This window comes from Terrapene carolina, unplaced genomic scaffold, assembly GCF_002925995.2.
Source record: "Terrapene carolina triunguis isolate 2854851 unplaced genomic scaffold, T_m_triunguis-2.0 Scaffold120, whole genome shotgun sequence".
NCBI lineage: Eukaryota > Metazoa > Chordata > Testudines > Emydidae > Terrapene > Terrapene triunguis.
The window spans coordinates 1,921,903-1,937,990 of NW_020664471.1; the positions used below are offsets into that span (position 1 = coordinate 1,921,903).

General features: G+C 41.1%; 1 protein-coding gene across 1 annotated transcript in view; it reads left to right on the forward strand.

Moving 5' to 3' along the window:
* Window positions 1–16,088, forward strand: part of KCNH1 (potassium voltage-gated channel subfamily H member 1) — a 324,526-nt gene that overhangs the window by 206,183 nt on the left and 102,255 nt on the right. Inside the window, exon 10 of the mRNA XM_026652552.1 lies at window positions 1,897–2,093. Within this exon, the coding sequence (XP_026508337.1) occupies window positions 1,897–2,093 (197 nt within the window). The remainder of the gene's footprint in view (window positions 1–1,896; window positions 2,094–16,088) is intronic.

The following is a 16,088-nucleotide window of genomic DNA, read 5'->3' on the forward strand; positions in this document are numbered from 1 at the left end:
CTTTGTAAATGGCAGGAAAGGAACATTTAAAAAAAAAACATGCTCTTGACAGAAATACAGCAGTGTGGAGCTTGCACAAGGAATTATTTGAAAAATCAAACCTGGATATTTTAGAGATGTTGGACCACATCCTTGGCTGATGTGAATTGGCATAAGTCCATCAACTTCAATGGAGCCATGTCTGTTATATAGATCAGCTGAAGATCTAGCCCATCATTCCAAAAAAAAAAAAAAAAAAAGAGAGAGAGGGAAATTCCCTGGGATGTGCCATTATGATAATGACACTCAGCCTGTATATATAATACTTTTGCTTACAAATTAACCTTCCTGCCTCCATGAGGTAGGTAAGTAAGTAAACTAGCTCAATGTTACAAATGAGGAAATTTGCCTAGGAGGTTAAGAAACTTGCTTAGAGCCAACGAGATTTAGGAGCAGAGCTGGGATTTAACCTTCAAGAATTCCTCATTTTGCTCAGGCTACGAGGCAGACATCCTGTCAATGACAGCACACTTGCATACTTGGTAGCGTCACATGGCATTAATTTGAAACAGTTGTCCAGCTAATTGCATGGCAAATTCTGGATTCAAGGCATATTTATTACAAAGGTCAACAACCCCCTTTTATCCAGTAAAACGCATATTTCTTATGATGCATAAAAATCAGTAAACTTCAATGACTGTGGTGAGTGAATGCCTTCTGGGAGAGGGCCTGTGTTAAGTGAGTGGATGCTAGCTTCTTATGAGGCTTGGGACCATGTTTTAATCATTAATCTTGATCTATGCAATTTGATCCAGAAAGCAAATATTTAAGACAGAAAAATGTCATTTAAACAATGAGCACTATTATTATTAATAATGATGATAAAGCTATTTACTGCAGCAGGGTATTTAGCGTTACCATGATATTTGCAGATTCCCTATTGTTAGAATATGAGATGGTAAATTTATACTGCGCTTGGCACATAAATGTCCAGTTTTAATAACGTGCATGGTTCTCTGTAAGGGGAGTAGAAGGAGAGGGAACTAACCGACATGGTACCTTTACTAATGTCTCTGACGCTAGCCCTGGGGAAAACAAATTGTGCCTACAGAATAGGTCGAATTGGAGCTTATAAGGATGGGTTCAATACATACTGACGCGTGAAATATAGCTGACATTCCTCCATAGAGTTCAGAGATAAAATTGGTTCATATGTTACAAGGTACCAAACTGGATTTTACAGAAGAATGTAGCAAAGCTTATAAAATACAGTTTGTTAGTACATATGGATTAATGTACCAGACGGCCAGTGTCATCCACTCAAGAGGAAAACATTTATACTTTAGTGGAAAAGAAGGAAGCGGAAGGAAAGCTCATGGAATCGCACAGAAATTCTGGTTTGGTGGTGAAGTTTTCTTGATCTCTTACATATTTCTTCATTCTTAACCCTCTGTGGCAAAGAGGCCCATTTGCTGGTTCATTTCTCTTGTCAGGCCTAACACTGTTGTCATAATCGGTGTCTAAAAAGTGTTGTGTAAGATATAATGGGAAAACTAATAACTTACTGATCTTTAGTATTCTTGTGTGATGTATGTATGGGATGGGTACAAAGGAAATTGTCTCATGACATTAGTATGATTGTGGCTTGGTTTTTAGGGAGTTTTTGCTGAACTCCCATAATTTAACACAGAAAATGAAAAAATGGCAAATTAAAAAAAATTATCACTTACAAGAAATGAGGCTGCAATAAAGCAGAGGTGCTGGGTTGAAATTTGGAGCTCAGAATATTTATATTGTGCCATACAATGGTACGTTGGCTTGCAATGAGTGACCGATTAGGCCATTTCAGCTTTTGGTGACCATTGTTTAAGTCCTTACCTTGCAATAATGATACTTTTGACGCCTGTTTTTCTCTAGGCAAAGGAGATGTTTTTGGCGATGTGTTCTGGAAAGAAGCTACCCTTGCTCAGTCCTGTGCTAATGTAAGAGCCTTGACTTACTGTGACCTTCATGTGATTAAAAGGGATGCCTTACAGAAAGTGCTGGAGTTCTATACAGCCTTTTCTCACTCCTTCTCCAGGAACCTCATCTTAACCTACAACTTGAGAAAAAGGGTAAGGAGCTTCATTTTTAACATATGGATTCTACAAATAATCACTTCTAAAGACTGTCCCTGTAACTGGTTTGAATTTTGCCGTTTCTCTTGCTCTTTCATAAAGGTGTAGGTTGATCAGTGACATTGCTAGAGTCAAAAAGTCACATCTGTAGGTGCATAATCAGATGTGGGTATGTCAAAAGTCCTTTATTTTAATTTATAAGAAGTAATCTCAGAAAAATACTTGTAAGTTGCCATGCTGTTGTGATCAGTTGCTCATTGTTTTTGCACTGTTGATAAATGACATTCACTGATTTCTGCTGCTTTAGTGTGGCAGCATAATTAAAAAAGGAGGGGGCATTATTTAATCAGTTATGAGAGACTGAGGAAAAGGCATGAAATCTGATATATGGAAGAAAAACCTTTGCAAGTTTGTAATTCTGCAGTTGCAATAGCAATATAATATAAGCATGAACGATTTTATCAGGAGTTGTTTCTTCTAGCTACAAATACATTTTGGAAGTACTTTGCTGACTTAATTGATTTGTTTGTTCTCTCTCTTCCTCCTTTCCCCTCCCCTCCTCCCCCGGTTCAGGTTTTTTTTTCCAATTCTTCTTGTGTGTTTTAAATCCAAGACTTACTGTGTCTTATAAAACCAATTATAAAAACCAATATACCATTTTTATTTCCCTATGTAATCTCAACAAGGAGTCTGGTGGCACCTTAAAGACTAACAAATTTATTGGGGCATAAGCTTTTGTGGGTAAAAAACCACTTCTGAAGAAGTAGTTTGGATAAGTGGTTTTTTATCCACAAAAGCTTATACCCCAATAAATCTGTTAGTCTTTAAGGTGCCACCAGACTCCTTGTTGTTTTTGTGGACACAGACTAACACGGCTACCCCCTGATACGTGACACTATGTAATCTCAGTGAACCACTGCTGTGGAATTTTATTAAAATGGTAGTACATATAGTTCAATTAATATGATTCCATGATGCAGTGTAGAAGAGAGAAGAATATGAAATTGTGAATAATTGGAGTCCACTGGAGCTATTTTTTAAAAGAATATTTTAATAGAAAGTGGTACATAATCACCTAACATGTATTTTTGGTAGACTTTTTTGTTCCTAAGAAATTCTCCATGGTAACTATCAAGTGCCACAAAACTTCTAGCTAATTATAGCTGAATACACAGCAGAACTCTTTTTCAGCCTTTTTGTAAAATGATGACAGTGTGAAAGTAGAATTTAACCCCAGCTGGCTAATTCTTGGCACTCTGGATCTACTCTAGGCATGTTGAAATTTATAATACTTCACACATCAATAACTCATTCCATCCATTTGCACCCTTTACAAATATCAATTAATTTCGGAGCCTAGTATGCTATAAGGTAAGGAAGTATTATCCCCATTTTTGACACAAAATCAAAGCAACAATGACAAATTATTATTACAAAATTAACAAGCCAACTCCTGGAGATGTAAATTCTATTTGTTTTTCAGGGAATCCTTACCTTACAGGATGAATTCCACTGAATGGTACTGAGTTTCTGTCACAGACATTTGCTTCCTATAGGACAAGGGGAAATGCAAGGCTACACAACTGTTAACTAACATCCGTTCTTATATGGTTGCAGTTAAGATCATCTGGATATTGGTCCTTAAATGTTGTGGCTTTAATAAAGCTCTCTCAATATAGAGATCCTCTGAAGAGTCAATACTCTTGACTCTGTGGGATGAAATAGCCATAGTTATGGTTGTTTAAAAATATTGTGGTGAAGGGTAAGAGATTGTGGTAGAACTTTTACATCAGCAATTTGAGAATCAGATGTCTGGTCCAAAGCTGTGGATCCTTCCACTGACTCTAATGGGCTTGGATTATGCTCCGGATTCCCAGGCCTGTGTTACAAGACCATCTTTAACCACAAAACATCCTTCCTTCCATGTCAGGTTCTTCTATGATGCATTTATTACAGAAATGAATTCTGTGATAGCAATTTCCATCAAATTACAGAGCTAATTGGATTTTAATTGGGTTGCAGTCAGTGGAAAAACTACGCTGATTGATAGTGGAAGTAAGATTCAACTGATTCTAGGTTAGCAGGCTGTATTCTTATTTATTTAGTTAGTTTTTTACTTGAAAGAAAGCTGATTGCAATCAGAGGAGCAATCATAAATAACACAAAGAATATACATTTCTGGGGGTTTATTGAAGGGATGATATTTTATAGTGCTCATGCATCAGATCCATCAGAAAGTGACTTTTCAGAAATTGGAATTTTAAATATTTGTTTTCATACATAATCCATGAATTACTGTGATGTCATCACCGTTTAAATACCTGTGTCCAATTTATATAGGAAATTCTCATTAGGTTGTGGCTTTCTAACATTTCTCTGTATTTTTTTTCTGAAAAGAAATCACAGCCAGAAAACAGAATTTTATGTGAATTATCCTTGTGATAACTTTCAAAATATAAATATTATAATAGTACTTTGTGCTCCACTAGCACCTTTCATCAGGGAATGTCAAAGTGCTTAACTGGGTGAAGGGTAGCTACTGTATGTGCCCTCTAAATATATTTGTACATTATGAAAGTTCCTGGCAATTAAACAGCAATTTTTGATTGTCAAAAAAGACACCATTTCCCCACTAGGGGTCTCCACCGCTGGGGTGCAGACTCCTTGTTAATAGGAAGCTAGGAAAGTGATCTCCTGAAAGGTCTGCAAGCCCTGTAAGAGTCTGTCTGGAATAGAGCTGTCAGTCTGGGGAGGGCAAGGAACCTGCTCTTCCTGTGACCATGACCTTCCAGAAGCTCTAGTCTGTCATTGCAGACAGTTACTCATATCATGCAGCAGGAGCATTGGGGCCCAGAGTTGTTTCACTGAGTCCCAGCTACAGTTGCGTTTGTATCCTGGTGGAAAAATATGGCAGAATTAAAGCTGCTCAAAGCAACATTAGCTCCCCTTCTGAACCCTCAGAGAGGGGGGTGAGGCAAAGGCATTGGGGACATGGGCTCAGCCAGTGGCAGTATAGCTCCTAAGGGGGCCATGCTAAAAGAGGCAGAAGTTCCATGGGTAAACCTTGGAGGAACCCACGATCTCCAGGGAAGAAGCCTGCCTTTCCCCCACAAATTTTCTGACACTGTTGGTTTCATGCTCCCATCAGGAGTCTAGAACTTTTTCTCTTTAAAGGAACAGTGCAGAGGAAAATTCATGGGGAGACGCTTGCACAGTTCCCAGCCACTCTGTCTCGTCCCTCCCCTTAGGCTTTTTTGTGATAAGGCACTTTCTGGCCCTAGATCTTTAACAACATTTGCTAGCATTCAATTCTTGGATAGCTGACATTAGGATAGTTGGTTGAATGGTTCCCGTCCTTTCTGTTTTTAAATATTTGCTCTCTGGTTGTGTGCATGCTTCATACCCAGTATTTATTCCCACTGTATCGGGGCAAGGTATATTGTCTCCTTCCACTCAGATGCAGCCATAAATGGTGTTATTCCTTTGTTTATTCTTCATGTGATAGAGAACTCTCATTCATGTTTTACTAAATTGGTCTCGTTAGTGCGCCGTGCTTTGAATACTTTACTGTGCTATTTAAACATTAGGCATTTTAGCTTGGATGGGAAATTAAACAACTGGTTTTGAATGCAGTAGAACAACACAGTTCACAGGTGGAATGGTTCAGCATTTTAATGTTGCCAAATAAACTCATTATAAATGCTTGGAAGGTCTAGACGGGAGGGGTGAGGAGTTTTCCCGATTACAAATTTGTGTCCGAGGTATAGGGAGAAAACGAGAAAGCATAGATTTAGAAAACTAGATGTAGATACAAATTATACTGAAGAGTTACCAGGCAGAAAAGTATGGTACAGAATACGGTCAACATATAAGTAGAGCAGGCATGAGCTAGTGCCTTAAAGCTCAGGACTCAGAATGGGAGATCATGTCATAAAAGAATGCAATGATGGAAAAGACCTAACCATCCATCTCCCTGCCAGTGTGGAACTGCTAGTGTTTCGCTCCATTTGTTTTTTAATTGTGCCATTTGATTGGGGTTCCCACCGGTTCTCTTGGGAATCTATTCCACAGATTAATCAATCACACTGCCAGGAAACTTTTCCTGATATTTAGCCTAAATTTCACCTTCTGTCACTTCTAGCTAGAGTGACTACCCCTCTCATGGGACACTATGGAAGCTGGGTTTGGGTAAGATACTTGAGCTAACAGTCTCTTGGTTTAAATGTGAGGGGGCTTCTCCCCTGTGACAGCCTGAACTTGCCAACCTTCAGTTCATGCCACAAGATCTATATGATCTCCCAGGCTGGTTCTTTCTGATGAAGAGAACTGAGTGGATGAAAGGCTATGATGGGACAATCTTCATTTTATGGGGGAATCTGGAGGGTCCTAATGTTTGTTATTGTATAGTATTTGTTGATGTAATTGATAGAAGCTGTCCAGATTTTTTCTGGCTCCATTTTAAACAAATAAATCCTCCCTTTTCCACTAAACAAAATTCCTCCTTTCCCACCTTGTTGTTAAAAACCTTCAAATATTTGTATACTATTACGTTCCCTGTCATTTCACCCTCAGTTGAACTATATATATGTTTACTTCTTCCAATATTTCCTCACAAATAATGCCCTGTGTTGTGCTCCTGGCTCTGTCACAGACTTTGCGTGGCCGTGGGCAAGTCATTTAACTTCTCTGGGCCTCTTTCTCCCCACCTGTAAATGGGTATAGTAATCCTTCCTAGATCAGAGGTTTGTGTGCAAATCACTTTGAGACCCTTGCTTGAATGTGTGATGGGAAGTATAAGGTAGTAGTACATATCCACCCACACATACAATAAATAGTCATAGAACTCAATCCGGTGCTACTCCATGCCCTCGGGGTTGGATTTCTTTCACCTCCTCTCCTGAAACTCCACGGATCTCGTTAACTCAAAGCCCGGTCACTCAGGCTGTGTGCTAGAGAGAGTCTGAAGTATGAGTGAAACTTGTATGAATAAGCATACAATTATTTTTCAGTACAGTTGGAAGCTTTCCTAATTTTGAGTCAAGAATAACTCCTTTGCCTTTCAAAGAAGTCAGCTGAAAGAGCAATTTCCCAAACTTTTTCAGTTCTAAGGCTCTTTTGATCATGATTTTAAAATGTTGTATATTTTTCAGCCTTAGGTCCTAGTTTACATTATAGAGGAGCTGGTTGCAAATTCTAATGATATACTTTACATAGTTTGAATATATACACACATTCGTGCTGTAGCGTTAATAAGCTTGTGTTCTGGATCAGTATTAAAGTTGGTTGTATTATGTGGAAGATTCATTTTAACACGAATATTGTCCATAACTGACTGTATGAACAGTGCAGTCAGATAATGAAATCTTTATATAAATGATCTGAAATGGTCATTCCTGTACTTTTATGTTTTAATCTGCAGCATTCATCACTGTGTGTAGTATAGATCATGTGTAATGCTAAGCAGTGTTTCATACGTTTAGACATTAGTTTAGCACCTGTAGAATTGTCCCCTAGAAATAGTTAGTTGATGCTATGCAGAGGCAGGGGCTGTTTTCCCAAAGAAAAAATATTTGAGACAATTGAAATGATTGAAACCTACCTGCAATGTTAATCATCTGGGAAGCAATAACTGTTTTAATAGATGCAGCTCTTCACCACCAGAAGAAATTGATGGGGGGGAGAACCAGCTGTTGATGGCCTTCTGAATTATGGTTTTTTATAAATTCTATGAATTGTATCTCATCATGGGATGCTTTTATACTGCAAGTAGCATTAAAAAAATCAGCACTTAGCTGTCCCAAAGCATTTGCAGTAGAATATTTCCTGTTCTGTGTCATCATGAGTACCTGGAGCATATGAAATGCTGCTTTTAATGGTACCCCCCCTGTGTGTCACTCTGAATTATTTGATACCATCTGGCTGATTTCTGAAAACTGAATTAGGAATGCACATTGTGAGGGCAGGATTTATTCAGTCAGATATTTCCTAGTTTATTTTAAAACAAGAGAAAGCCGAATATTTGACAATAATTGAAAAAAAAGATGCAAGAATAACAGGCAAATCCTGATCCCACTTAAGTTAAAAGCCTCCCTTTTGAGGAGGACTAGGATTCTGTACAAGGTCTATTGAGTTTTGATTAGAACTGGTTGAAATATTTTGATTCTAAATGTTTTTTTCTTTAAAAACAACTAAAACCAACCAACAAAACAAAAACCTTGGTAAAGCCTTTACAAAAATTGCAACAACAACAAAATGGATTTTTTCAAACTTTTAATTGAAAGTGCTTACCACCATTTTCCATTTATCCCCATGCCCAAAAAGTGCTCATGCAGCAATTTTGGCTAAATGAAAAATGTCATTAACAATTTCAATAACATTTTCAAATAGAATTTTGATTAACAGTTTTGCAAAACATTTACTGTTCGTCCATTTGAACTCTGGGAAATGTTTTCCAGTCGCAAGTATGTGTGAAAAGTAGGTTTTTCCTCCATTTTCACACACTTTTTTTTTTTTTAATCTAACACCACTTATATTTTTCCCAGTGGAAAAAACACAATGGGCTTGATTCGGCAACTTTACACTCATGTTGAGTAGGACTTACAGGAGTAATTTGAAATTAGTTCTTCACTCATATTTCACTCCTCAACACGAGCAAGGGGCCCTATGTGGGTAGCATTCTAAAAATTATTTCATGGGCCTGGGGCCCTTTCTATCACCGTCCCAAACATCTTCACCTCTGGTCAGCCCCTTCCCTATTATCCATAAAATAAACACACAGTGTAATAACATTTTTTTCATGATTGGTTCTCACAGTTGACATCAGAAACTCCAAGAAAACTTCTCCTCACATAATTTCATAACAAATTAGACCATTTGCTGTAAAATGCCCTAAGTACTATCTTTGTGTTGAAAATGCAGGCTTATGTATCCTTTTAGGATACATTTTTTTCTTGATTCTTTTTAAAAACCTTGAAGACAAATTCATTTAATGAGATAACAGCAGATGTAGCTCTTGTCTTACTAAGGTAACATTTTATAAAGACGAGAAATATATAAATAATCATCACCTCTAATCTCCAAAAACTTCCTCTTTTTTTGGCTACTCAGAAATTTAATAAATCATGGTGTCAGACTCTCTACCATCACATAACTGTGGCTTGTACAGTCCTTTTGCAAGTGAGATACATGCAATTCATTAATTGCTCTTCAGGGTTTCACTGTCACCCAGCAGTAGCAGATGAGGTATTAGTTATGGTGAGTTATTATCTTGATGAAAGAATGTAAAATCATTGTCAACTTCCGTCACACACTTGTTAAAGTAGCTTAGGCTACCAATGACAATATAGGTCATGCTCAAAGAACAGCATTGAAACAGCTGTGAAAGAACAGCAGGGAAATGGGACAGAGTCTAAGCTCCAAAGAACAGTCATTGGCTTTGCTGCTGCTACCTGTGATGTAGTCTAAAGATGTCTTATTAGGCTTTGATTTCCTCTGCCTGCTTCCATTTTAACTCAATCATCAACCAGCAAGTCCTGTGAAGCTGCTAGTGGCAGTGAAGGCTGTAGCTAGCAGTTCATTGGTTTACAAGATTTCAGTGAATACCTTCTACCTGGGGGTGAGGGGCGTTCGTTGCATTTAATCCAATGACAAATGCAGTGGAATAAGTGAGAGAAGTAATCATGGAAAGCTTTTAGTTGTGATGTCATTTGGGAACAGTCCTATCCAGTTAACATAAAAGCTTTGTGATGTTCTTTATCAGTAACAGTCAAAACTGTAATTTGCTTTTGACAGTCACAACATGATTTGGAAGTGACCTTTATATTTTATTCCTGGACCTTGTTTTACTATAGATTTGCATCCATGAAGGGTAGTTCAGAAAGCTAGTGAATTCCATGTAATGTTATATTTCAGAAAGAGGAAACAATTTGTCTGGATTTTTCACCATTCCTGTTTATCCTCTTAATATACAAAGACATTAAATGGAGAAATAACCTTGGATATATCATGAGTTAATGTTTTGGTGGTTACAGTAGTTCTGGGACTTTCCTCACACTAAATTTCTCTTTTTTTTGCTTCCCGAAACTCCTGGACTAATGCTTCTTTCTGACCAGGGTGATCCTCTAGAGGCCATCAGTATCACCTTGGAGTTAACCGAGAGGATTGCTTGACAGAATTCTGAAGCCCCTGCCAAATTACCTTTCAGAGCTAATTGCAATAACCCATGCATTGGCCAAAACTGTATTACCCAGCATTTTGAGATCCCTGAATTTAGCATTTGTCATCCAAGGATCTCAAAGCTCTTCACAAAGGTGAATAAATTGTTATGCCTATTTTATAAATGGGAGAAACTGAAAGAGAGAGAGGTTGTGACTTCTCCAGGTCACACAGCAAGTTTCAATTTCACTATGAGGCATAGAACCAAAGTTTCCTGCTCCCAGTCCCCTGCTTTACCCACCATGACACATTTTGGTACATCCTGTACCAATTCTATTATGACTAGTGGAAGAACAGACTGTGTTCTACAGAGTTTGATTTACACTGTGGTGGGATATTATCATGTGGACTCATGCAGAAAGTGTTTATAATTGGTTAAACTACAAAGATCTATTGTCCCATTGCTGCCTGGGGCAATTGTGATAACTCCTAGTCACGTTAATGTTAAAAACTATTTTCCAAATTGTGCTTCCTGCAGCTAGTAGTTCTGTATTTGTAGTGTTTATAGCAACACCTATAGTAGACTGAGAAAATACATGTGATAATATACCGTTACCATCTTAATACAAGCAAAGATTAGTGTCAACACGTAGCAGCATCACTAATAAACAGCTGTAAGCAGGTGTGGACAGAAAGAATACACCCTGTATTTAGATCAAACATGTGCCCTTTCTGGGCTTTGGCTTTACTTGGTGTCTTAGATAAAAATAAACTTCAGTCTAAACTTCCTTTCAAAACTTGGCTGCCCTAGGATTTCCCTTTAACACCTTCTCCATCCCTGACCCTAGTTCCCTCTGCCTCTTAGAGCGACATTTCCGCTCCTTTTGTGTCCTGGTTGGATATGACAAAATGCATCTGTCACTATGATTCACTAGTAATTACACCACATCTTTAAGTAGGAATCAGACACCTGATGGCAGGATGACCCAACAGAGGAGCACTGCAATCCTGTGCAGGGCCTTGGCATCTGCTCTCCTGTTACAGATACATGTCTGAGGAAATAATCTAAAAGAAAGGCATCCCCTCACATGCCTTTTAATAAAAAGGAATAGTATTAAATATAGCTGGACACCTGATTAATGGTTGGAAGTGTATTCCACGGCTTGTCAGATGACAGATTGTACTTTTGTATTGCCTTAAATGCGAGGAGGGGGAGCACTTTTTAAGTTTTCTAACCAACTGAGCAGAAAGGTTAGGATACATTAGAACCATTTTATCCTACAGTCTGTGCTGCAGGGCAAGCTCTCATCCCTCCATTCCCTGCACAGCAAGAAGCAGCTTCATAGGAATGAAAGCTAGGTCAGGAATGTAAGAGGAAGTCACAAAAAGGCTACTTGCTGCACAAACACCAGAAATTCACAACCCTGCCCCCATTGGGAAGGTGTGTGCTGTGAGACACTTGCGCCTCATTGTGGAGTGTGTGCACAGAGAGATTCTCTGAACTAAAGGGAAACGCCTCTCAATAGGCAAGCAGATGAACACTGCATCCAATGGAAAGACAAGCAGAAAAAGACAGGAGCAGAACTGCTGGGTGTCTCCCAATGGAGACATCTGATATCATCAGAGGTAAGAGTTCCCTGGGACAGAATGGCAAATGATTAGTGACTGAGGAAAACCACTCCCATACCAGTTAGGCAAGACCACTAGCAGTAAGGGGAGACCCACCCACCTCTGTGTCCAAAGGGGACTCATTCCTCAACTGTTGACCCAGTCTGACACCAGAAGGAAACACTCCCCTACTCCATCTCCAAGAGCCCACCTGCCACTCCTGCTACCAGCAGAGCCCCTCACTGCTGCTGCTTCGAGGAGTGTCCCTGTGGGTGCTCCACTTCAGGTGAATGTACGCCCCTTCGACTGGAGAGTTTCAGCAGCAGTGCTTGTCTGGGTCGTGCATGCACTATCCCCGTCTTGCACCATTGACAGTACCTATGTAGCACATGCAACCTGACCCCCCTCAGTTCCTTCTCAACTGTCCTCAGCCGGAGACGGAGCTCCTAGCAGTGCGAAAACAGTTTCTTAGTGCTCAGAATAGTTTGTTCTTAGAATTAGTTAATGGATTAGTTAGTTACTTATCCTTCCTTTCCCTGTTTATTTTCTATTTGAAAAAAAATTAATACCTTTCTTTTCTACCCTTTAGAATAGTTACTGTTCATCCTTAGGGCTGAACCGTCAGAGTTCCCGCATGCCCGGTTCGCTGGGCTTCAAGTGTTGCCTTTCCATGCAGGAAGCGATCCCCATATTGGGTGGACACTCTGTGTGTCTACTGCTTAGATGAGACACGCATACCTCCGAAAGGCTCTCACTATAGCAACTTAAAGGCTCGAGCCAGAAAGGACAGAGATCTGTGTCTCAAACTTATACTCATGGAGAAGTCTCTACGCCCGGCATCTGATCCTAGCCAGCAGACTCCCTCTGGACAAAGATCTCCAGAGACTTTATCTTCCCTACACAAGAAGGCTCATTCCTCCAAAGAGGCTTCAAGGAAAAGAGCATCAACTTATCACCTGAAAGACCTAGCAAAAAAGAAGCAGTCTTTGGGTCATTCCGTATCCTCAGTACCGACCGCACAGTGACTGAGTACATAGGAGGGACTGTGATCTACCGCACATACCGTGACAACCACTGACCCCAAGTGGGCAGACTCGGAATTGAGAGGCAAACAAATGCCCACCTCCTCCATTATGGCACCAATGGATTCGGATGCGGCACTGAGGTGCACCCCATAGCCTATGGCGCCACCACCTGTTCCATTAGCGCAGAGCGCTCAGAGGTCGGCACCAACACCCGCATCTGCAGCAGTATCATCAGCACCAACCACTTCGGTGCTGAAGCCACTGACATTGCACTATTTCCTACATCACAAGGATCTGCTTGTCTAATCGACGCCAGAATCTCCAATTTCTGGCACCAATGTCTCTCCAGTACGCATGGTACCAAGCCAACCTGCTTCACCACTTGCTCCTCCGTTTTGTAGTGAAGAGGAAGATATTGAGGAGGTGGAGGAGGGTACCTTTTCCTCACACCATTCCTCTCCCATTCAACTACTACACCCTTAGGCCCACCTGTACATACTGAATCGTTTCACAGGATAGGGACCCAGTGCTGGTATGGACACCCATGGTTACCACCACGTATGCCCTTTCCCACACAGTGGCCTTACTGGGATCCCTGGGGAGCATACGGGGGACAATACCCCAGGCCCCTGAGTTCCTATAGGGAGACGACTAAGTCTCCTCCACCACCCTGAGTGGTGGCACCATTAGAGCCCCCTGAGGAGAGCTTCGAGGAACAGGAGATGGCCCTGGAACAGGAACCTACAGCCAACTTTTTCTCTTCTTCCACAGATGAGGCTGTAATGCTTCCATCACCCACAGCTGCTGATGATTTCAAACACTTACATGAGCTGTTCAAAAGAATCACAGATTCCCTAGAGATTCCTCTAGAGGATGTCCCAGAGTCCCAACATAAACTACTGGCTATTCTACACACCTCATCTGCATCAAAAATAGCACTTCCTATAAATGTCGCTCTGAGGGAACCAGCCAAAGATGTATGGCAGACTCCAGCGACAATTCCGCCCACCTGTCAGAGAGGGGATAAAAAGTACTACGTCCCCTCAAAGGGGGTGGACATTTTATTTTCTCATCCCACACCGAACTCTTTAACTGTTGATGCAGTCAGTCAGCACGGTAACAACATCATTTCAGATCCATGCCATACGACAAAGCCTGGAAACGACTAGACCTTCTTGGCCGCAAGGTCTACTCATCAGCCACTCTACAATTCCGGATTGCCAGTTATGCCACATAGATGGCTAAATACAACCACTCAAATTATTCTAAATTCACAAACTTTATTGATTACATCCCAGAAGACAAAAGGGACTAATTCAAGACTATGATATAACTTAGGATCATCTTCTAGATAGAATGGCCTTACAGGCATCCTTAGATGCATCAGACACGCTCCACAGCTACCGCTATAGTTATATGCTGAGCGTCATGGCTCCATCTGTCTGGTTTCCCCAAGGAGGTCCAATCCACAGTGGTGGATCTCCACTTCGATGGACAGAAGCTATTTGCCACAAAGACGGATGAGGCTCTCCACACGCTGAAGGATTCTTGGGCAACCCTTCGCACCTTGGGGATATATGCACCTGCAACCAGAAAGAAACATGGTAAATACCATCCTTCCCAGTGCACAAGATCCACCCATATGCACAACAACCGAGGCAATACAGTACACAACGGCAGAGGCAGAGGCACCCAAGGCATCGACCATCTCCACCTCAGTCATCAGCGTCCCAACAATTCTCTGCGAAACAACAATTTTGAGAGTTTGGTTGAGGGCACGAATGACATAAGAAAGGCCATACTGCGTCAGACCAAAGTCCATCTAGCCCATTATCCTGTCTTCCGACAGTGGCCAATGCCAGGTGCTTCAGAGGGAAGCATCCTTCTTCCCCCGCGCCCGCCATTCATCACTGCTGACTCCATCACCGACCATTCCCCATTTTGGATACCATTGACCCCTTTCTATTCAGCATGGAAATCCATCGCTATAGACAAATGGATCCTAGAAATAATCCTGATAGGCTATACAATACCATTCATCTCCTCCTCCCTCTGCACCCTCCCTCCCCATCCCTCTTCAGGGACCCCTCGTACAAACAACTTCTACGGTAAGTAGTAAACCACCTCCTACATCTCGGTGCTGTAGAACCAGTACCATCTCAACACAGAAGGAGGGGCTTTTATTCCCACTACTTCTTAACCCAGAAAAAAATAAAGGCTAGAGGCCTATTCTAGACCTCAGAAAACTCAACAGATTCGTAAGGGTCCAACAGTTCAGAATGGTCACACTAGCAACAATAATACCAGCACTGGAACGGGGGGATTGGTTTTCAGCCCTTGACCTCCAAGATTCATATTTCCATCTAACCATACATCCCGCTCACAGGACGTTCCTCAGGTTCATTCTGGGAACAGAACACTACCAATAGAAAGTTCTACCAGTCAGTCTCTCAACAGCACCACAAGTCTTCTCCAAAATTCTTGCAGTGGTAGCGGCACACTTCAGCGAGCAGGGGGTAATAATATTCCCCTACCTGGACAATTGACTACTAAAAGCCCCTACCCGGGCAGATGCCCTCAGCATTACTCAAAGGACAATCACCCTCTTTTCACGACTGGGCTTACAACTAAGCATGAAAAAATCAGCCCTGATACCCATCCTGAAACTGGTCTCCATTGGGGCCCGTCTAGATTCTCTGCAGGCCAAAGCATCACTACCGACGAACAGATGTCTTACTATGACCACTCTGATCTCCTCAGTACTGAACAGTCCGCACACAATGGCACAAACCCATCTACAACTATTAGGCCATATGGTCTAATGGCAACCACATTCATAGTACGACCCACGCGTTTCCCCAGGCATGGCATTCAGGGCTGGCTAAGGACCATCTACATACCACACAAACACAGTGTGAGCAAACACCTCATGCTGCCACCCCAGGTCAAAGAGACTCTGCACTGGTGGACCCAACCCTACAATGTGTATGTGGGAGTCCCTTTCAGACAAACTCCACCTTCTAGGATTCTGACAACTGATGCCTCCTTGATAGGCTGGGGAGCCCATCTACAGCACCACACCACAGGGCTGATGGTCTCCCTCTGAGATATGATTACATACAAATCTCCTGGAACTGTGAGCAATTTGCAACATGTGTTTGCACTTCCTGCCCTTGATCAAGAATGAGACTATATGAATAATGAC